The 24598-nt window shown below is 42.7% G+C and overlaps 1 protein-coding gene across 6 annotated transcripts in view; it reads right to left on the bottom strand.

Moving 5' to 3' along the window:
• LOC128685442 (uncharacterized) overlaps positions 1-24598 on the bottom strand; it is a 167106-nt gene that overhangs the window by 8641 nt on the left and 133867 nt on the right. For all 6 annotated transcript variants that reach the window (XM_070083008.1, XM_070083002.1, XM_070083003.1 and 3 more), the window contains 5 exons: positions 23546-23665; positions 14027-14172; positions 8671-8738; positions 6109-6345; positions 5272-5448 (listed from right to left, as the gene is read on the bottom strand). In XM_070083008.1, the coding sequence (XP_069939109.1) occupies positions 5272-5448; positions 6109-6345; positions 8671-8738; positions 14027-14172; positions 23546-23665 (748 nt within the window). The remainder of the gene's footprint in view (positions 1-5271; positions 5449-6108; positions 6346-8670; positions 8739-14026; positions 14173-23545; positions 23666-24598) is intronic.

The raw sequence follows: 24598 nt of genomic DNA, 5'->3' as shown, positions 1-24598 counted from the left end.
TAGGCTGGAATATTGCTGCACACTAACAGCACCTTTCAAGGCAGGTGAAATTGCCGACCTAGAAAATGTACAGAGAACCTTCACGGCGCGCATAACGGAGATAAAACACCTCAATTACTGGGAGCGCTTGAGGTTCCTAAAACTGTATTCCCTGGAACGCAGGCGGGAGAGATACATGATTATATACACCTGGAAAATCCTAGAGGGACTAGTACCGAACTTGCACACGAAAATCACTCACTACGAAAGCAAAAGACTTGGCAGACGATGCAACATCCCCCCAATGAAAAGCAGGGGTGTCACTAGCACGTTAAGAGACCATACAATAAGTGTCAGGGGCCCGAGACTGTTCAACTGCCTCCCAGCATACATAAGGGGGATTACCAACAGACCCCTGGCAGTCTTCAAGCTGGCACTGGACAAGCACCTAAAGTCGGTTCCTGACCAGCCGGGCTGTGGCTCGTACGTTGGTTTGCGTGTAGCCAGCAGTAACAGCCTGGTTGATCAGGCTCTGATCCACCAGGAGGCCTGGTCACAGACCGGGCCGCGGGGGCGTTGACCCCCGGAACTCTCTCCAGGTAAACTCCAGGATGGCGAAACGTCTACAATAAAGATACCCAGATGTTGCACATGTGTCTTAATTTCACATCTTTACCGTATTTGTCACAAAGAATGACAAACACCTGTGGCAATATAAACACAAATGCAGTATAATGTGATCCTTTATTGACTACGTTTCGCCCACACAGTGGGCTTTTTCAAGTCACAAACTGTTGGGGCTTACTGAGGTTAAGAACATAAGAACATAAGAACGAAGGAACACTGCAGAAGGCCTACTGGCCCATGCGAGGTAGGTCCAAGTTAGAAAATCTCTCTCTCACAAGATCCATGATGGTAGCAGAGGTACTATTAGCTACATTCACTAAGCTTAGAGAAAACGTCAGAGATGCTACTAGCAACTCAATCACACGGAGATACCATGTATCTCAGGTGTGCGATGCCTTCTGGCTACGTTAGTGAAACCAGGTTCTCTCGTAGTCGCTGACAAAGTGGGAGGGAAAATTGTTATACTTTTACTAATACCATTTTACTAGAACTAAGAGAGGTGTGGTCATTGGCTTTCTCTCTAGAATTTACAGGACTCCCAGCCCCACTTCTTGACAGGTGTTCGTACATTCGTCAGATGTTCACCCGTTGTCAATTCCCCTCCACTTGGTCAACGTATCCTATCGATTACTAAACAGTTCGAAAATTGACATGATTATTCTATGTTAATAATTTATATTCGCTCAAGATGTACAAGGGTGTTGAAGTCTTGAGTTCCAGTATGCTGAAATTTGCAGAAATAATCAAGATACAAGGTGAGGAGTTGTGAACAGATCACTCATTGTGTTCAATAATCTCTATCTTTTGTACTGACATATCTCACAAGAGATCAGATTTTATGAAAACAATTTACTTTTAACTGCCTCATTGCCAAAACTCTTCCATTCTTTCCATTTCTTCTTCGGCTCGCCATCATCCATCCCCCCTTCCCTTCCACCTACCAACATTTGTGGGCTACTCATTGGTGTATAAATGGAAAATAGGAATAAATAAAGGGGATGTAAATAGCGTGCTGAAAATTTCCAGCCAAGACAGGACTAGCAGGAATGGTTTCAAGTTGGAAAAATTCAGATTCAGGAAGGATATAGGAAAGTACTGGTTTGGTAATAGAGTTGTGGATGAGTGGAACAAGCTCCCGAGTACAGTTATTGAGGCAAAAACTTTGTGTAGTTTTAAAAATAGGTTAGATAAATACATGAGTGGGTGTGGGTGGGTGTGAGTTGGACCTGACTAGCTTGTGCTGCCGGGTCTGGTGCAGTGCTCCATCCTTGAGTGGAGATGATCAGACTGGGTGGGTCATTGGGCTAATCCGGGGGTGGGGGGTCATTGGTCTAATCCGGGGGTGGGGGGTCATTGGTCTAATCCGGGGGGGGCATGGACCTGCTCCGCATGGGTCAGTAGGCCTGTTGCAGCGTTCCTTCTTTCTTATGTTCTTATGTTCTTATCTTCAGAGCCGCGGAAAATCTCAAGAGACTTGGTAGAAATTCCTCCACCACTGTCACCAACTATCAGAGCGTGTTTGGCTGACGAGCAGCCCACAAATCTTGTGAGGTTAGAACGTCGTGGTCTGACTAGTTGTCATGTATAGATGAGACAGCAACTGCCAGTATGCCAGTGGGAAGCAGCGGGGTTCTCCTGCTTGTGATAGATAGGGTTACAGTGGGAAAGAGATGCAGAGGAAGCTACTACTCTGTAGTATATAGGTAGCAAGGTAGATGGCAATACAGGGGCCGAGGGGTAAAGGGGTTAAACACAGAGTCTGGGCACGACACTGAAACGTGTATTGCACGCAAGGTTTACAAATGTGGTGGAGCAGTGAGTGCAGTGGAATAATGATGAAGCATCAGTTAGGACCCTAGAAGATAATTTATTCTGATTAATAAACCTGCAAGTCAAGCGGTCTGGCTTATTCCAGCTAGTACCCCTTGTAAGTTCTTCATCCAGGATGCAACCAACAAGAGTCGACTAACTCCTAGGTACCTATTTGGTGCTAGGTTAGACGACCAACCGTACGTCCCGTCTCGCCCAAGGTTCAACCAGAATGCCTTCCATTGTGGACAGAAGTCGACCACTGCGCTACAAAATACCTTCATCTTAAGGGGGAGTGACAACTAGCGCATTCGATACCAGTAATAATGAAATGAATACTACCAGAAACTAAAATTAATGACAAGTGGAAACTTGCAGATATTATTGTTAAAGAAATAGACAAATTAAAGTGCACTGATTTACCATCAGTTTTCAAAACATCATCTAAGTAAATGGAAATTGTTAGCATGTACAGTATGATACATTTTCTGGTGGATAACAATAGATTTATTGTTAGTTTCACAAGATTCTACCTAATAAATTTATTATTATTCATAAATTACACAACCAGGACTTAAAGAATCTACACAAAGTACCAAAAGTTTCATAACTTCCTTGACAAATTATCGCAAAGTGGAAGTCCTAAGGAATATTAACGTTGATATAACAAGATAGACAACGATCCAGAGACTTAGTGAGAGAACGTGAAGAACTGTGTTTAAAACACACACCATAAAACAAACATACACAAAAATACACACAAAAACCATACACTTGCTAACACCATACACCTACACACACCATTCACCTACACACACACACACACACACACACACACACACACACACACACACACACACACACACACACACACACACACACACACACACACACACACACACACAAGAGATTGGTGCAAAAACTGGAGGACCAAGCAGGGATAACAGGGAAGGCACTACAATGGATCAGGGAATACTTGTCAGGAAGACAGCAGCGAGTCATGGTACGTGGCGAGGTGTCAGAGTGGGCACCTGTGACCAGCGGGGTCCCACAGGGGTCAGTCCTAGGACCAGTGCTGTTTCTGGTATTTGTGAACGACATGACGGAAGGAATAGACTCTGAGGTGTCCCTGTTTGCAGATGACGTGAAGTTGATGAGAAGAATTCACTCGATCGAAGACCAGGCAGAACTACAAAGGGATCTGGACAGGCTGCAGACCTGGTCCAGCAATTGGCTCCTGGAGTTCAATCCCACCAAGTGCAAAGTCATGAAGATTGGGGAAGGGCAAAGAAGGCCGCAGACGGAGTACAGTCTAGGGGGTCAGAGACTACAAACCTCACTCAAGGAAAAAGATCTTGGGGTGAGTATAACACCAGGCACATCTCCTGAAGCGCACATCAACCAAATAACTGCTGCAGCATATGGGCGCCTAGCAAACCTCAGAACAGCATTCCGACATCTTAATAAGGAATCATTCAGGACCCTGTACACCGTGTATGTTAGGCCCATATTGGAGTATGCGGCACCAGTTTGGAACCCACACCTAGCCAAGCACGTGAAGAAACTAGAGAAAGTGCAAAGGTTTGCAACAAGACTAGTCCCAGAGCTAAGAGGTATGTCCTACGAGGAGAGGTTAAGGGAAATCAACCTGACGACACTGGAGGACAGGAGAGATAGGGGGGACATGATAACGACATACAAAATACTGAGAGGAATTGACAAGGTGGACAAAGACAGGATGTTCCAGAGATTGGACACAGTAACAAGGGGACACAGTTGGAAGCTGAAGACACAGATGAATCACAGGGATGTTAGGAAGTATTTCTTCAGCCACAGAGTAGTCAGTAAGTGGAATAGTTTAGGAAGCGATGTAGTGGAGGCAGGATCCATACATAGCTTTAAGCAGAGGTATGATAAAGCTCACGGCTCAGGGAGAGTGACCTAGTAGCGATCAGTGAAGAGGCGGGGCCAGGAGCTCGGACTCGACCCCCGCAACCTCAACTAGGTGAGTACAACCTCAACTAGGTGAGTACACACCATACACCCACACAAACATATACCATACACCCACACACACACACACACACCATACACCCACACCCACACACATACCATACACCCACACACACACCATACGCCCACACACACACACACACACACACACACACACACATACCATACACCCACACACACACATACCATACACCCACACACACACCATACACCCGCACATACACATACCATACACCCACACACACACACACCATCGACATGTGCCTAGGACAAAATGGTAACTAACCATACACCCACACACACACACACATACCATACACCCACACACACACACACATACCATACACCCACACACACACACACACACCATACACCCACACACACACCATACACCCCCACACACACACACACATACCATACACCCACACACCATACACCCCCCCCCACACACACACATACCATACACCCACACACACACACACATACCATACATCCCCCCACACACACACATATACCATACACCCACACACACACACACACACATACCATACACCCACACACACACACACACACACACACACACCATACACCCCCACACACACACACACACATACCATACACCCACACACACACACCATACACCCACACCCACACCCACACACACCATACACCCCCCCACACACACACATACCATACAACCACACACACACACCATACACCCACACACACACACACACATACACACACACACACACACACAAACACACACACACACACACACACACACACACACACACACACACACACACACACACACACACACACACACACACACACACACACCTGCTGAGAAGGTCGTTGAAGAAGTCGGTGAAGGACTCGTTATGGATGATGACAGGCACTTCGTCGGGGTCGAAGTGAGCGATGAAGCGGTGTTGATGCATGTGTCTCAGCAGACAGTCACTGAAATATATGTTCTCCTGAGCGAACATCTCGTGTCGGTTCAGGTTCGTCCACAACCTGTCAACCACAGTGTAATACGTGAACAAACTAGAGAACACAAAAAAACTGTACAGAAAGGCTACAGATACGAACTTTAGAACACTGGAATGGAATAAATGAGAAGCAGCAGGTGCTATAACCGCTGAATATATGCACAGCTTCAAGAAGAGAAATGACTGCCCACGAGGCAACACATGCACGCGCGCGCGCGAAATGGTGCAGGCAGGCTTCATACACAGTGTTCAGAACAGGTACCAAAAGGTCAACGAGGCTAGGAAGGAGTGAATCTGGGGAGTGGCACTAGGCAATTACAAATGGGCGAATACAAATAGGCGATTACACGCAGTACTGGGGAAAATGTTCCTAATAAATAGATCAAGGGATTGAATTACAATAGGATTAAGTTCTAGAACCGTTGAAAATTTACAAAAAAATTACATTAAGAAATTGTTGAAGAGAGGACACCAGCCCTGCTTCTGTGACTAGAAATAGGTAACTACAAAAATGGGTTACTACAAAAACAGTAATTACAAAAATAGGTGATGCAAAAAATAACTACAAAAATGGGTGATTACAAAAATAGGTGATTAAGAAAATATGTAATTACAAAAACAGGCAATTACAAAAGCAGGAAATTAAAAAAAATAGGCAATTACAAAAAAATAGGTAATTACCCACCTGCGGGTGTTGGGATCGTTGTCATAGGGCGGAGGATAGTGGTACCTGGTCACTTCCAGGAAGCCACTAGTCTCGTAGTACCGCAGCACCTTCTGCAGGTTGGGGTGCACTTCGGTCTCATAGAGGAACACCCTGGCGATGTCCATCGCCTTCAGCAACTCCAGCCACTCCACCACGCGTGAGGAGAAGTCTTGCTGGTAGTAGTACAACGCTGGACCACACACTCCTACAGTGTACCTAAACAATAATAATAATGTAAAACCAAATTTACCCATATATAGATTAAAATTCAAAGAGACTAGGTTCATGGTCAAATGCCAATAAAGCGTAATTTCTTTGAGAGAGAAAAAAAAAACAAGTAATTAAATAAATTCTGAAACTGTGTTCGATTTATACGAGTAAACTGAGTTGTTTTTCAATGATATAATCAACACTAAAGCTATGATTTTTTTTTTCCAAACCAAACTCGTCAGTGCGCGAAACGGTGTCCCTAAATGAAGACTTGGTAGGTCGTAAGTCAGGAAATTTTTATAGAGAGAAAGGAGTCTTCATGGTGGGAAATGTGTTAGCAGGAAGGTTGAAGGTAATGAGGTAGGCTGCTTGTATGGTACTGTAATTGACTGAAGTAATGAGGTAGGCTGCTTGTATGGTAATGTAATTGATTGAAGTAATGAGGTAGGCTGCTTGTATGGTAATGTAATTGACTGAGGTAATGAGGCAGGCTGCTTGTATGGTAATGTAATTGACTGAGGTAATGAGGCAGGCTGCTTGTATGGTACTGTAATTGATTGAGGTAATGAGGTAGGCTGCTTGTATGGTACTGTAATTGATTGAGGTAATGAGGCAGGCTGTTGTATGGTACTGTAATTGATTGAGGTAATGAAGTAGGCTGCTTGTATGGTACTGTAATTGATTGAGGTAATGAGGCAGGCTTTTGTATGGTACTATAATTGATTGAGGTAATGAGGCAGGCTACTTTTATGGTAATGTAATTGATTGAGGTAATGAGGCAGGCTGCTTGTATGGTAATGTAATTGATTGAGGTAATGAGGCAGGCTGCTTGTATGGTAATGTAATTGATTGAGGTAATGAGGTATGCTACTTGTGTGGGAAATGTAACTGCTCAAGGTAATTATATGTCTAACTAGGTTTAAAGTGATCTCTTATTAGTGCCTATAATTATGGTTAAATATGGACGTGGGGTTGATAAATCCGTCTTTAGCATGGGGTAAGTTCATCCCATGGAATTTTTATCATAACATAGCCGTGGCATACCCAAGCCTGCCTTGTCCAGAACAGACACGGTGAAATATAATAAATACCACTGATAACAGCTACTACTAATCTTATTTTTTACAGGGGTGGACGGGTAAGCCAGTGGTGGGTCATCATATGACTATGATCCGCATCAGGAAACACTTGTCCTGTTTCCTGACATAATTTACCTGATTTAACCTAATCATCCTTATTATCGTATGCCAAGTAGGGAAAATTAAAAATAGTTCAACTGGTGGGGAATAAATTGATTCTTATCGCATAACTAAAAGTTAAACAAATAGTAAATGAACTATATTAATAAATAGCTATTAAGGTATCATAATACATATATATAAATTCACGTCTTGAAATACAGTGTAAAAAAAGGCATGACTTATTTTCGAAAAAAATTGCATGAGCGACCCCTCAAAATACGAGTTGAAAACAACATCTGATTGCTTAATAAGTCACATGGTGTTCTTGTCCTATTTCCAGGCGAATAAAATAACAACAGTAATGAGATATTCTCTTACGTCTAAGACGTGTTTGACATAACTGGACTCGTACACCCATCTGGTGCCCCACTGTACCTCTAGAGACAGTGACAGTGCTTGAATGTTCCAGGAAGACGGTAAGATTAATTACCTGGAAGCTGACTGGAAACCCTGGACACACGGCGTTTTCCATGGTCAACATCTTGCTTCCCTCAAGCTATAAGGAATTACCGTACGCACAGGAAACCATTTACTTTGATTCTGTGCGTGCCAGCAGAACTTACCCTTGAACGAAGCCTCTCCCGTCGTCCTCCCATGACTCCTGAGATATTCCTACAACCAGTGTGTTGAATTAAATGAGAGGGGTTATATATGGATACCTTAAGACGATGGTGTCAGGATGTGTTGAGCAATGGGCCGTATAAAAGGTTACGTAGCTATAAGGAGAAATTATTAATTTTACAGAGAATCACACACTGGTAGGAAAATATTAAACTGAGAATATTGAATCATATAGAACCAGCTGATCAAATGGTTAGCACAACGGCAGTTGAGGTTTAAAACTCACTTGTCATTGGTACCTCCCCCCCCCCGTTCCCCAATAAGCTTGCAATCGTGTTAATACGATTTGACTAACTAAATCATCCAGTTTACTTACTGTGGTCCTGTGGTTTTCCTCGTTCTTAAGCTCAGATATTATAGCTTTACTAATTAGTATCATTACTAGGTACTAATTAATTAATGGTTGCCTGGCAGCCATCAATATTTTATCTTAGAATGTTCTTACGGAGCGAAATCAGCCACAACTCACCTGGTAGAAGAGTGAGGTGGCAGATCATGAACATAAGCAGAGGCTTCTCGTGTTCCAGAGCCAACCACCTGTAGTAAGAAATACAACAATAACACCTCACAACTGTGTTACCTTCAATAATAATAATAAAGTACAACAAATAAAAAGGTGTAATAAAAATTAAATAATTAGTACAATATTAAAAATCTGATGTAAAGCAGAACCCACCAGTATACTGGTAGATCAGATAAGAACAAACCAGTGCAATGGCAGATCAGATAAGAACAAACCAGTACAATGGTAGATCAGATAAGAACCCACCAGTATACTGGTAGATCAGATAAGAACCCACCAGTACAATGGTAGATCAGATAAGAAACCACCAGTACAATGGTAGACCAGATAAGAACCCACCAGTATATTAGTAGATCAGATAAGAACCCACCAGTATATTGGTACATCAGATAAGAACCCACCAGTATATTAGTAGATCAGATAAGAACCCACCAGTATATTGGTACATCAGATAAGAACCCACCAGTATACTGGTAGATCAGATAAGAACCTACCAGTACAATGGTAGATCAGATAAGAACTCAACAGTATACTAGTAGATCAGATAAGAACCCACTAGTACAATGGTAGATCAGATAAGAACCCACCAGTACAATGGTAGATCAGATAAGAACCCACCAGTATACTGGTAGATCAGATAAGAACCCACCAGTACAATGGAAGATCAGTATACTGGTAGATCAGATAAGAACCCACCAGTATACTGGTAGATCAGATAAGAACCCACCAGTATACTGGTAGATCAGATAAGAACCCACCAGTACAATGGTAGATCAGATAAGAACCCACCAGTATACTGGTAGATCAGATAAGAACCCACCAGTACAATGGTAGATCAGATAAGAACCCACCAGTACAATGGTAGATCAGATAAGAACCCACCAGTATACTGATATATCAGATAAGAACCCACCAGTACAATGGCAGATCAGATAAGAACCCACCAATATACTGGTATATCAGATAAGAACCCACCAGTACAATGGTAGATCAGATAAGAACCCACCAGTATATTAGTAGATCAGATAAGAACCCACCAGTATACTGGTAGATCAGATAAGAACCTACTAGTACAATGGTAGATCAGATAAGAACTCAACAGTATACTAGTAGATCAGATAAGAACCCACTAGTACAATGGTAGATCAGAAAAGAACCCACCAGTACAATGGTAGATCAGATAAGAACCCACCAGTATACTGGTAGATCAGATAAGAACCCACCAGTATACTGGTAGATCAGATAAGAGCCCACCAGTATACTGATATATCAGATAAGAACCCACCAGCACAATGGTAGATCAGATAAGAACCCACCAGTATACTAGTAGATCAGGTAAGAACCTCCCAGTACAATGGTAGATCAGATAAGAACCCACCAGTACAATGGCAGATCAGATAAGAACCCACCAATATACTGGTAGATCAGATAAGAACCTACTAGTACAATGGTAGATCAGATAAGAACCCACTAGTACAATGGTAGATCAGAAAAGAACCCACCAGTACAATGGTAGATCAGATAAGAACCCACCAGTATACTGGTAGATCAGATAAGAACCCACCAGTATACTGGTAGATCAGATAAGAACCCACCAGTATACTGGTAGATCAGATAACCCACCAGTACAATGGTAGATCAGAGCCCACCAGTATACTGGTAGATCAGATAAGAACCCACCAGTATACTAGTAGATCAGATAAGAACCCACTAGTACAATGGTAGATCAGATAAGTACCCACCAGTACAATGGTAGATCAGATAAGAACCCACCAATATACTGGTAGATCATATAAGAACCCACCAGTATACTGGTAGATCAGATAAGAACCCACCAATACAATGGTAGATCAGAGAAGAACACACCAGTATACTGGTAGATCAGATAAGAACCCACCAGTATACTGGTAGATTAGATAAGAACCCACCAGTATACTAGTAGATCAGATAAGAACCCACCAGTACAATGGTAGATCAGATAAGAACCCACCAGTATACTGGTAGATCAGATAAGAACCCACCAGTACAATGGTAGATCAGATAAGAACCCACCAGTATACTGGTAGATCAGACAAGAACCCACCAGTATACTGGTAGATCAGATAAGAACCTACCAGTGCAATGGTAGATCAGATAAGAACCCACCAGTATACTGGTAGATAAGAACCCACCAGTATACTGGTAGATCAGATAAGAACCCACCAGTATACTGGTAGATCAGGTAAGAACCCACCAGTATACTGGTAGATCAGGTATGAACCCACCAGTATACTGGTAGATCAGGTAAGAACCCACCATTATACTGGTAGATCATGTAAGAACCCACCAGTATACTGGTAGATCAGGTAAGAACCCACCAGTATACTGGTAGATCAGGTAAGAACCCACCAGTATACTGGCAGATCAGGTAAGAACCCACCAGTATACTGGTAGATTAGGTAAGAACCCACCAGTATACTGGTAGATCAGGTAAGAACCCACCAGTATACTGGTAGATCAGGTAAGAACCCACCAGTATACTGGTAGATCAGGTAAGAACCCACCAGTATACTGGTAGATCAGGTAAGAACCCACCAGTATACTGGTAGATCAGGTAAGAACCCACCAGTATACTGGTAGATCAGGTAAGAACCCACCATTATACTGGTAGATCAGGTAAGAACCCACCAGTATACTGGTAGATCAGGTATGAACCCACCAGTATACTGGTAGATCAGGTAAGAACCCACCAGTATACTGGTAGATCAGGTAAGAACCCACCAGTATACTGGTAGATCAGATAAGAACCCACCAGTATACTGGTAGATCAGATATAACACTCACCAGTATACTAGCAGATCCAACGTCAATGGATTCATACAAGCTCTCGTTTTTATAATTTCCATATTTGTGGTCATATTACATATATACATATATATATACATATGGATATATTATAATGTCACGATATCAAAAAGGATTGGACCTTATTGTGAATCCCTGTATATAGTGTTACAATGAAGCTTTAATTGATCAGCTTCCTTACATATATTTAGCTGGTCACACAATGATATATTTTACGAGTGAGTTTAAAATTATACAATGCTAGGTTAAATATTTTAACATTGCATAGTTTCTTTATATATTGTACTTATAAATTTAATGACCTTGTCTAAATATTTATATTTATGAGGAATTTTATCAGGTTACTTCTTAAAGCAAGCCATCTGTCTCTTAGTAATTCTTGTGTGAAGGGAGGGTGTTGAAAAGTCTTGGTGCCTGTACATTACTGACTTGTCTCTTACTGCACACCTGCTCTTCTAGAATCTCTTTCGTAGGAAGTGATTTCAGTGTGCAGATTTGGGACGAATCAATCCAGAATTTTTTCAGATGTTCCCAATAATGTAGGTGCTTAACTGAATTAATACTGGCAGTGAAGGTTCTCTGTACATTCTCTAAATCTGCAATTTCACCTTCCTTAAAAGGAGCTGTTAATTACAGCAACAATGAGATACAATAATAATGGATCTGCTATATGATTAAGACCCGTGTCAGGAGACACTAGTTCTGTCTCCCGGCGAATATTATAGCAACAATATACCAATATTCTAGAGGAAAATAAATGCCTAAGAGTATCAACAATGGCGTCTCTATATTCAAAGATTTTAGTTATCCAGAACACCTTTTTTTTTTGGCAGTTGTGATAATAACACTGTTGTGATCCATGACTTCTGGATTGTGGGATATAATAGAATAATTTAAGTAAAGTTTGAGAAATTAACAACTGATTCTAATAAAACCGAAATTAATCCTTTCTTTGGGAGATTCACCAGCTTGGTTTATTAACCTACATGGGTTTAAAACTTAATGTGAATCATATGATAATAATAATGGTAATATATAGGCTTTTCTTCGGAGAATTTTTTTTTTAGTTTACCATTTTAAGAGAAAAATTAACTAATTAAAAAAGAAATTTACTTATAATATCTAGCAGAAAAAAAATATAAATTACAGGATTTATCAGGAACAAGAACTTTTTTTTTTTTTGTAAATTAAAAGTGTGTAGGTGCGGAGGCTTGACCAGTGTATGTGCAGGTGATGGTACAACTTGTAATAATGATGTACAATACCTGTAAGGTATTGTATCTCATTACTGTGTCATGAGGTATTGTATACCATTATTGTATGTCATTATTATGTCATGAGGTATTGTATACCATTATTGTATGTCATTATTATGTCATGAGGTATTGTATACCATTATTGTATGTCATTATTATGTCATGAGGTATTGTATACCATTATTGTATGTCATTATTATGTCATGAGGTATTGTATACCATTATTGTATGTCATTATTATGTCATGAGGTATTGTATACCATTATTGTATGTCATTATTATGTCATGAGGTATTGTATACCATTATTGTATGTCATTTTTATGTCATGAGGTATTGTATACCATTATTGTATGTCATTATTATGTCATGAGGTATTGTATACCATTATTGTATGTCATTATTATGTCATGAGGTATTGTATACCATTATTGTATGTCATTATTATGTCATGAGGTATTGTATACCATTATTGTATGTCATTATTATGTCATGAGGTATTGTATACCATTATTGTATGTCATTATTATGTCATGAGGTATTGTATACCATTATTGTAAGATTTTTTTGACTGACACCGACATGTGGAATCTGGACATTGTTGATATATGTCCTACAATCTATATGGCCTGGGGGGGGGGGATAACGGGGGTTCATTATATGATTAAGACCCGGAATGACGAAACATCTGTCGAATCTTACCTAACGTAACCTATATGCTGACCTCCGGGTCAGCATATAGGTAACTGTAACTGTAACTGCTGCATCTCATCTGACTCCAGCATATAAGAGTTCATTTTCCTTCTTAAAAATCAAGATCTAATGACTATAATCATAGCCATAAATTTTTAAAGAAGTGGACCGGAAAGCCAGTGGAGGGCGTCGGTCAGATGACCAAAAGCTCCAGCTGCGGGTCATCACATAACCGAGACTTGCGTCAGGAAACACTTGTCCTTTTTCCTGGCAAACCTTACCTAATCTAACCTAGCCTATGATTCAAATTCTTTACGACTTAAAGTGCTGAACACCTGCTTCCAGGCTAAGGGACTGATTACCTCAACTTCCACTGTCTTCTGTATGTCGAAACGTCTTTAAATAAAGATATCCAGGTGTAGCACGTGTGTCTAATTCCTGAATTGTATAAAAGAGGAGTGACAATGTGGAGGATTTACTAAGAGGATGATTCACATGGAAAAAGATTTACCTGGAGGAGGTTGGAGGTGGAGGTGCATGGATTGGGTAGGATGGAGGCAGCGATGGGTTGGAGGTGAGCCACGTCTGAGGGCACCTTGCAAGTCACCAGGAAAGGCATGATGCTTCCAGTTCTCTGCTTTTGGTAGTCAAGGTATTCTGGGAGAAGGAAGGGAGGTGGGGAGGAAGAGGATATGGGAGAGAGAGAGAGATGTAAGGATCAGTATTAGGTTTGGGATAAACACATAGGAAAGGAAGAAGAAAATAGGGAGAAGAGAGGAAAAAAAAAGAGATATAGAGATATACCACAGATTAATATTCTTCGTATGTTTGTGTTTAATAAATGAAAATAAACATTGATGACCTGAATATTTTATTAAAATATACAAATAAACAATAATACAAAACACACATATACACGTTTAAATAAAAATGTTCATAATTATAATGTTGCATGTATGTAAATATATATAATACTTTTAAAATATATTTTGGCTTAATATTCTATTGTAAACTCTGGTTGACAACCAACACGCTGCTGTCAAGTCTGGTTGACAACCAACACGCTGCTGTAAAGTCTGGTTGACAACCAACACGCTGCTGTCAAGTCTGGTCGACAACCAACACGCTGCTGTCAAGTCTGGTTGACAACCAACACGCTGCTGTCAAGTCTGGTCGACAACCAACACGCTGCTGTAAAGTCTGGTTGACAACCAACACGCTGCTGTCAAGTCTGGTCGACAACCAACACGCTGCTGTCAAGTCTGGTTGACAACCAACACGCTGCTGTAAAGTCTGGTTGACAACCAACACGCTCCTGTCAAGTCTGGTTGACAACCAACACGCTGCTGTCAAGTCTGGTTGACAACCAACAGGCTGCTGTCAAGTCTGATTGACAACCAACACGCTGCTGTCGTCTGGTTGACAACCAACACGCTGCTGTCAAGTCTGGTTGACAACCAACACGCTGCTGTAAAGTCTGGTTGACAACCAACACGCTGCTGTCAAGTCTGGTTGACAACCAACACGCTGCTATCAAGTCTGGTTGACAACCAACACGCTGCTGTCAAGTCTGGTTGACAACCAACACGCTGCTGTCAAGTCTGGTTGACAACCAACACGCTGCTATCAAGTCTGGTTGACAACCAACACGCTGCTGTCGTCTGGTTGACAACCAACACGCTGCTGTCAAGTCTGGTTGACAACCAACACGCTGCTATCAAGTCTGGTTGACAACCAACACGCTGCTGTCGTCTGGTTGACAACCAACACGCTGCTGTCAAGTCTGGTTGACAACCAACACGCTGCTGTAAAGTCTGGTTGACAACCAACACGCTGCTATCAAGTCTGGTTGACAACCAACACGCTGCTGTCAAGTCTGGTTGACAACCAACACGCTGCTGTCAAGTCTGGTTGACAACCAACACGCTGCTGTAAAGTCTGGTTGACAACCAACACGCTGCTGTCAAGTCTGGTTGACAACCAACACGCTGCTGTCAAGTCTGGTCGACAATCAACACGCTGCTGTAAAGTCTGGTTGACAACCAACACGCTGCTATCAAGTCTGGTTGACAACCAACACGCTGCTGTCAAGTCTGGTTGACAACCAACACGCTGCTATCAAGTCTGGTTGACAACCAACACGCTGCTGTAAAGTCTGGTTGACAACCAACACGCTGCTGTCAAGTCTGGTTGACAACCAACACGCTGCTGTCAAGTCTGGTTGACAACCAACACGCTGCTATCAAGTCTGGTTGACAACCAACACGCTGCTGTAAAGTCTGGTTGACAACCAACACGCTGCTGTCAAGTCTGGTTGACAATCAACACGCTGCTGTCAAGTCTGGTTGACAATCAACACGCTGCTGTCAAGTCTGGTTGACAACCAACACGCTGCTGTCAAGTCTGGTCGACAACCAACACGCTGCTGTCAAGTCTGGTTGACAACCAACACGCTGCTGTCAAGTCTGGTTGACAACCAACACGCTGCTGTCAAGTCTGGTTGACAACCAACACGCTGCTGTCAAGTCTGGTTGACAATCAACACGCTCAACACGCTGCTGTCAAGTCTGGTTGACAATCAACACGCTGCTGTCAAGTCTGGTTGACAATCAACACGCTGCTGTCAAGTCTGGTTGACAATCAACACGCTGCTGTCAAGTCTGGTTGACAATCAACACGCTGCTGTCAAGTCTGGTTGACAATCAACACGCTGCTGTCAAGTCTGGTTGACAATCAACACGCTTCTGTCAAGTCTGGTTGACAATCAACACGCTGCTGTCAAGTCTGATTTCAGATTTAACAAAATGATAAATGGCACTGTCAAAGACTTGTGTGGGATTAGTCTAATTTCAGATTTCTAATGTTTGAACCAAGAGGCATAATCTGTCAGAGCACAGAATCTCACAGCACACACTGAGCATAGAATCTCACAGCACACACTGAGTATAGAATCTCACAGCACGCACTGAGCATAGAATCTCACAGCACACACTGAGTATAGAATCTCACAGCACACACTGAGTATAGAATCTCACAGCACGCACTGAGCATAGAATCTCACAGCACACACTGAGCATAGAATCTCACAGCACACACTGAGTATAGAATCTCACAGCACACACTGAGCATAGAATCTCACAGCACACACTGAGTATAGAATCTCACAGCACACACTGAGTATAGAATCTCACAGCACACACTGAGCGTAAAATCTCACAGCACACACTGAGCATAGAATCTCACAGCACACACTGAGCATAGAATCTCACAGCACATACTGAGCATATAATCTCACAGCACTCTGAGCATAGAATCTCACAGCACACTCTGACCATAGAATCTCACAGCACACTCTGATCGTCGAATCTCACAGCACACTCTGAACATAGAATATCACAGCACACTCTGAGCATAGAATCTCACAGCACACTCTGAGCATAGAATCTCACAGCACACTCTAAGCATAGAATCTCACAGCAAATACTGAGTATAGAATCTCACAGCTCACTCTGAGCATAGAATCTCACAGCACACTCTGAGCATAGAATCTCACAGCACATACTGAGTATAGAATTTCAAAGCACACTCTGAGCATACAATGTCACAGCACATACTGAGTATAGAATCTCACAGCACACTCTGAGCATAGAATCTCACAGCACATACTGAGTATAGAATCTCACAGCACACACTGAGCATAGAATCTCACGGCACACTCTGAGCATAGAATCTCACAGCACATTCTGAGCATAGTCTCACAGCACATACTGAGTATAGAATCTCACAGCACACTCTGAGCATAGAATCTCACAGCACACTCTAAGCACAGAGTCTCACAGCACACTCTGAGCATAGAATCTCACAGCCCATACTGAGCATAGATTCTCACAGCACACACCGACCATAGAATCTCACAACACACACTGACCATAGAATCTCACAGAACACTCTGAGCACAGAATCTCACAGCACACTCTGACCATAGAATCTCAGAGCACACACTGACCATAGAATCTCACAACACACACTGACCACAGAATCTCACAGCACACACTGACCACAGAATCTCACAGGACACACTGACCACAGAATCTCACCACACACTCTGATCATAGATTCTCACAGCACATACTGAGGACAGAATCTCACAGCACACACTGACCACAGAATCTCACAGCACACACTGACCATAGAATCTCACAGCACACACTGATCATAGAATCTCACAGCACACACAGACCATAGAATCTCACAGCATACACTGACCATAGAATCTCACAGCACACACTGACCATAGAATCTCACAGCACAGACAGACCATAGAACCTCACAGCACATACTGAGCACAGAATCTCACAGCACACACTGACCATAGAATCTCACAGCACATACCGACCATAAAATCTCATAGCACATACTGACCATAGAATCTCACAGCAAACATTGACCATAGAATCTCACAGCACACACTGACCATAGAATCTCACAGCATACACTGACCATAGAACCTCACAGCACACAGTGACCATAGAATCTCACAGCACACACTGACCATAAAATCTCACAGCACAAACTGACCACAAAATCTCACAGCACACACTGACCATATAATCTCACAGTACACACTGACCATAGAATCTCACAGCACACACTGACCATAGAATCTCACAGCACACACTGACCATAAAATCTCACAGCACACACTGACCATAGAATCTCACAGCACACACTGACCATAGAATTTCACAGCACACACTGACCATAGAATCTCACAGTACACTCTGAGCATAGAATCTTACAGCACACTCTGAGCATAGTCTCACAGCACATAATGAGCATAGAATCTCACAGCACACTCTGAGCATAGAATCTCACAGCACACTCCGAGCATAGAATTTCACAGCACACTCTGAGCATAGAATCTCACAGCACATTCTGGGCATAGTCTCACAGCACATAATGACAATAGAATCTCACAGCACACTCTGAGCGTAGAGTCTCACAGCACACACTGACCATAGAATCTCACAGCACACACTGACCATAGAATCTCACAGCACACTCTGAGCATAGTCTCACAGCACATAATGAGCATAGAATGTCACAGCACACTCTGAGCATAGTCTAACAGCACATAATGAGCATAGAATCTCACAGCACACTCTGAGCATAGTCTCACAGCACATAATGAGCATAGAATCTCAAAGCACACTGAGCATGGAATCTCACAGTACACTCTGAGCATAGAATCTTACAGCACACTCTGAGCATAGTCTCACAGCACATAATGATCATAGAATCTCACAGCACACTGATTACTCCTTCATGATAAAGTTGATATGTTAGCCAAGAAGAGTATCGAGAAGGAGAATGTAGAATATAACTTTGGTATAACTGTGTCTAGCATTAGGAATAATATTAGGAGAGAAGTAAATAATGAAAATGATTGTTATAGGAATGCAGTTAGAAGCCTGAGTAGATCTATAACCCACAATGATAACATGAACGTAGATAAGTATGTTTATGGAGCAACTTGCAATGTGAACAGACTGACTGATGTTGTAGTGGCCAGGCTTAGGCTTGGTTACAAGTACTGACTGATGTTGTAGTGGCCAGGCTTAGGCTTGGTTACAAGTACTTCTGGCAGTTTCGGAGACACACAGATGATGATCAAACTAAATGTAAATTATGTGATCAGGCATATGGTCACTCTCTTGAACACTATGTGCTTAATTGTCCACTTATTGAGGAATACAGAGACAGACAGTATAATAACCTATGTGACATGTCAAGATATCTTATTAATGAAAATAAGATACCAGATATACTAAGCAAATTTCCTAAATTTGCTTGTAACAGATAAGTGAACTATAGATATGTAGATATAAATCCATATGTATTCCTGTTAACCCTTTGGGGCCTAGTTCCTAGGCCTTTTGTGTATCCATATGCTCTCGCGCTACCGTCCACAGGATGGATATGGGGTGCACAATAAACTAGCCACTTCGGTGGCAAAATCTAAATCACTGAGCACAGAATCTCACAGCACACTTTGAGCACAGAATCTCGGGGCACACTCTGACCATAGAATCTCACAGCACACTCTGAGTATAGAATCTCACAGCACACTCTGAGCATAGAATCTCACAGCACACACTGACCATTGAATCTCACTGTACGCACTGACCATAGAATCTCACAGCACACACTGACCATAGAATCTCACAGCACACACTGACCATAGAATCTCACAGCACACTCTGAGCATAGAATCTCACAGCACACTCTGAGCATAGAATCTCACAGCACACACTGACCATAGAGTCTCACAGCACACACTGACCATAGAATCTCACAGCACACTCTGAGCATAGAATCTCACAGCACACTCTGAGCATAGAATCTCACAGCACACACTGACCATAGAATCTCACTGCACACACTGACCATAGAATCTCACGGCACACACTGACCATAGAGTCTCACAGCACACTCTGAGCATAGAGTCTCACAGCACACTCTGAGCATAGAGTCTCACAGCACACACTGACCATAGAGTCTCACAGCACACACTGACCATAGAGTCTCACAGCACACACTGACCATAGAGTCTCACAGCACACACTGACCATAGAGTCTCACAACACACTCTGAGCATAGAGTCTCACAGCACACTCTGAGCATAGAGTCTCACAGCACACTCCGAGCATAGAGTCTCACAGCACACTCTGACCATAGAGTCTCACAGCACACACTGACCATAGAGTCTCACAGCACACGCTGACCATAGAGTCTCACAGCACACACTGACCATAGAGTCTCACAGCACACACTGACCATAGAGTCTCACAGCACACACTGACCATAGAGTCTTACAGCACACACTGACCATAGAGTCTCACAGCACACACTGACCATAGAGTCTCACAGTACACACTGACCATAGAGTCTCACAGCACACACTGACCATAGAGTCTTACAGCACACACTGACCATAGAGTCTCACAGTACACACTGACCATAGAGTCTCACAGTACACACTGACCATAGAGTCTTACAGCACACACTGACCATAGAGTCTCACAGCACACACTGACCATAGAGTCTTACAGCACACACTGACCATAGAGTCTCACAGCACACTCTGAGCATAGTCTCACAGCACACACTGACCATAGAGTCTTACAGCACACACTGACCATAGAGTCTCACAGTACACACTGACCATAGAGTCTCACAGCACACACTGACCATAGAGTCTCACAGCACACTCTGAGCATAGAGTCTCACAGCACACTCTGAGCATAGAGTCTCACAGCACACTCTGAGCATAGAGTCTCACAGCACACTCTGACCATAGAGTCTCACAGCACACACTGACCATAGAGTCTCACAGCACACACTGACCATAGAGTCTCACAGCACACACTGACCATAGAGTCTCACAGTACACACTGACCATAGAGTCTCACAGCACACACTGACCATAGAGTCTTACAGCACACACTGACCATAGAGTCTCACAGTACACACTGACCATAGAGTCTCACAGTACACACTGACCATAGAGTCTTACAGCACACACTGACCATAGAGTCTCACAGCACACTCTGAGCATAGTCTCACAGCACACACTGACCATAGAGTCTCACAGCACACACTGACCATAGAGTCTTACAGCACACACTGACCATAGAGTCTCACAGTACACACTGACCATAGAGTCTCACAGCACACACTGACCATAGAGTCTCACAGCACACTCTGAGCATAGAGTCTCACAGCACACTCTGAGCATAGAGTCTCACAGCACACTCTGAGCATAGAGTCTCACAGCACACTCTGACCATAGAGTCTCACAGCACACACTGACCATAGAGTCTCACAGCACACACTGACCATAGAGTCTCACAGCACACACTGACCATAGAGTCTCACAGCACACACTGACCATAGAGTCTCACAGCACACACTGACCATAGAGTCTTACAGCACACACTGACCATAGAGTCTCACAGCACACACTGACCATAGAGTCTCACAGTACACACTGACCATAGAGTCTCACAGCACACACTGACCATAGAGTCTTACAGCACACACTGACCATAGAGTCTCACAGCACACACTGACCATAGAGTCTCACAGTACACACTGACCATAGAGTCTTACAGCACACACTGACCATAGAGTCTCACAGTACACACTGACCATAGAGTCTCACAGCACACACTGACCATAGAGTCTCACAGCACACACTGACCATAGAGTCTCACAGCACACACTGACCATAGAGTCTCACAGCACACACTGACCATAGAGTCTCACAGCACACACTGACCATAGAGTCTCACAGCACACTCTGAGCATAGTCTCACAGCACACACTGACCATAGAGTCTCACAGCACACACTGACCATAGAGTCTCACAGCACATACTGACCATAGAGTCTCACAGCACACACTGACCATAGAGTCTTACAGCACACACTGACCATAGAGTCTCACAGTACACACTGACCATAGAGTCTCACAGTACACACTGACCATAGAGTCTCACAGCACACTCTGAGCATAGAGTCTCACAGCACACTCTGAGCATAGAGTCTCACAGTACACACTGACTATAGAGTCTCACAGCACACTCTGAGCATAGAGTCTCACAGCACACACTGACCATAGAGTCTCACAGCACACACTGACCATAGAGTCTCACAGCACACACTGACCATAGAGTCTCACAGCACACTCTGAGCATAGAGTCTCACAGCACACACTGACCATAGAGTCTCACAGCACACTCTGAGCATAGAGTCTCACAGCACACACTGACCATAGAGTCTCACAGCACACACTGACCATAGAGTCTCACAGCACACAATGACCATAGAGTCTCACAGCACACACTGACCATAGAGTCTCACAGCACACACTGACCATAGAGTCTCACAGCACACACTGACCATAGAGTCTCACAGCACACTCTGAGCATAGAGTCTCACAGTATACACTGACCATAGAGTCTCACAGCACACTCTGAGCATAGAGTCTCACAGCACACAATGACCATAGAGTCTCACAGCACACACTGACCATAGAGTCTCACAGCACACACTGACCATAGAGTCTCACAGCACACACTGACCATAGAGTCTCACAGCACACTCTGAGAGACTAAAATGTAAAAGCATGGACTAGCAGTTCACATATTTTCAAAACAAGTGCTCTCTAATATGTTCAAAACACCTGACCACAGATGCAAGTTTCTCAGCTTGGAGAAAACTGATGTGCAGCTCCTGACTCACCTTCTACTACCTCACAGCATGAACATGAGGCGCTTAACAAAGCAATTCCATTTAATCAATTGAATGATCCTGTCCATGATTGTGTCTGTGTTGGTCCTAACCTGAATCTACCACTCGCATCATATTATTACTGTCGTTACTAACAGCCTGCTGATTGGTGGAAGACTCACCTGCATTTAGCGAACGGTGTATTGACTATCCATCAATCTTTAGGTTGAATGACCCACACGGGTTTAGCTACTTATATTAAAGACAGTATTTTTTTTTTTGTTTCTGTAATTCCCTCCCTGTGTTCTTTTCTCTTCGTATGGAACCGGTTGTTTCTATGCTTTATTCTCTCTCCTGATTTTCAACACTGTCCTAATGTTTTTCTCCTTCCCTAATTTATACTGGTTATGTACACTTTTCCCTGTCAGTCTCTGTGTTTCCTATGTATAGGACTGTGTTTTTTACCCATAGTCTGTTTCCAAAATTGATCTCCATACAACAACTTTAGAAAGCCTCGTCTAATTGACTTCAAAATTTCTTCACTAGTACAACCTAGTCAGAGGAAGTGTTGTGTTTTGAGTGGGGTGTTTAGCTGCCATTTTCTACTTGTGACTATATCTTATGTGTTTATATGGTTCAGCCTATCGTTCAATATCTGTCTGTTTCGGTAACTAGGATTTGGTTTATCTGTTAATCTCCCTCCCTCCCTCTCTCCCTCTCCCTCTCTCATTCCTTACCTATTCTCTCGGCCCTGACAGCTGAGGGAGGGCCAGTGACGTTGAACCACAAGTGGCACCATGGTTTTGATGGTCTGGACGTTTTGGTCGTCACCAGCACACGAACACATGGACGTACGTCTGAGGATAGTGATAGCATGTGTGAGTACAGAGTACATGGTAGCATAAAAAAGTTAACACATGGAGGTTACATGTCAGTACATCCCAGAGTACACTGAAACAAGAGTACACTGAAACAATAGTACACTGAAACAAGAGTACACTGAAACAAGAGTACACTGAAACAAGAGTACACTGAAACAAGAGTACACTGAAACGAGAGTACACTGAAGCAAGAGTACATTGAAACAAGAGTACATTGAAACAAGAGTACACTGAATATCCTCGCGCAGCCCCTGGAAAATGAGAGGCAGTAAGGTTTGATCCGAGGAAAGGGAGGTGAGTGAATAAAAAAATAACACTGAAAAATGACAGGAAGCGTCGATAAATTAACGTTGGGAACCACGTTAGGAAGCTGACGTCTTATGAACGACAATAGAATAGAAACTCTTTATTCGACTATAGTCCAGCGTTCCCCTCTTGTGTTATTTTTCCTATCTCTTTATCACATCTCGTGTATCTGTCGTTCTCTTCCTATTTCGAATATCTGTCGTTCTCTTTAAATCTCTTATATGTATCGTTCTCTTTATTATATCTAATATACCTATTCTTTTTTTCTTAAATATGCAGCGTCTAAAAAGGCAAAGAAAGAAATTTAGACTTGATAAAGCTCTGTGTAGAGCTTAATCAAGTCATGAATTCAATATCTAAAAGCACGAAATTTGCCCCAATATAATCGTGTTCTGCAACCTGTTTCTTCCTCTTAATATTGGTAAGTAGTTGATTGTTTCACCCTTGTACCGCCTATTACTAAGCCTTTTTCAAAGAACAATTCAATAAAAGGCTTAAATATTGGCATTCAGATGTTGCATTCTGAAAATTTTCTTCCACATCTTCCCCCAAAAATCTCGCAAAAGATTTATTCTCTCCCTTGGCTGAAAAGTCTCAACATAT

The sequence above is a fragment of the Cherax quadricarinatus genome, chromosome 8 (genome assembly GCF_038502225.1).
Source record: "Cherax quadricarinatus isolate ZL_2023a chromosome 8, ASM3850222v1, whole genome shotgun sequence".
Lineage (NCBI taxonomy): Eukaryota > Metazoa > Arthropoda > Malacostraca > Decapoda > Parastacidae > Cherax > Cherax quadricarinatus.
Note: the sequence above shows the minus strand (reverse complement) of the source record. Positions and strands in the feature narration are given on the sequence as shown.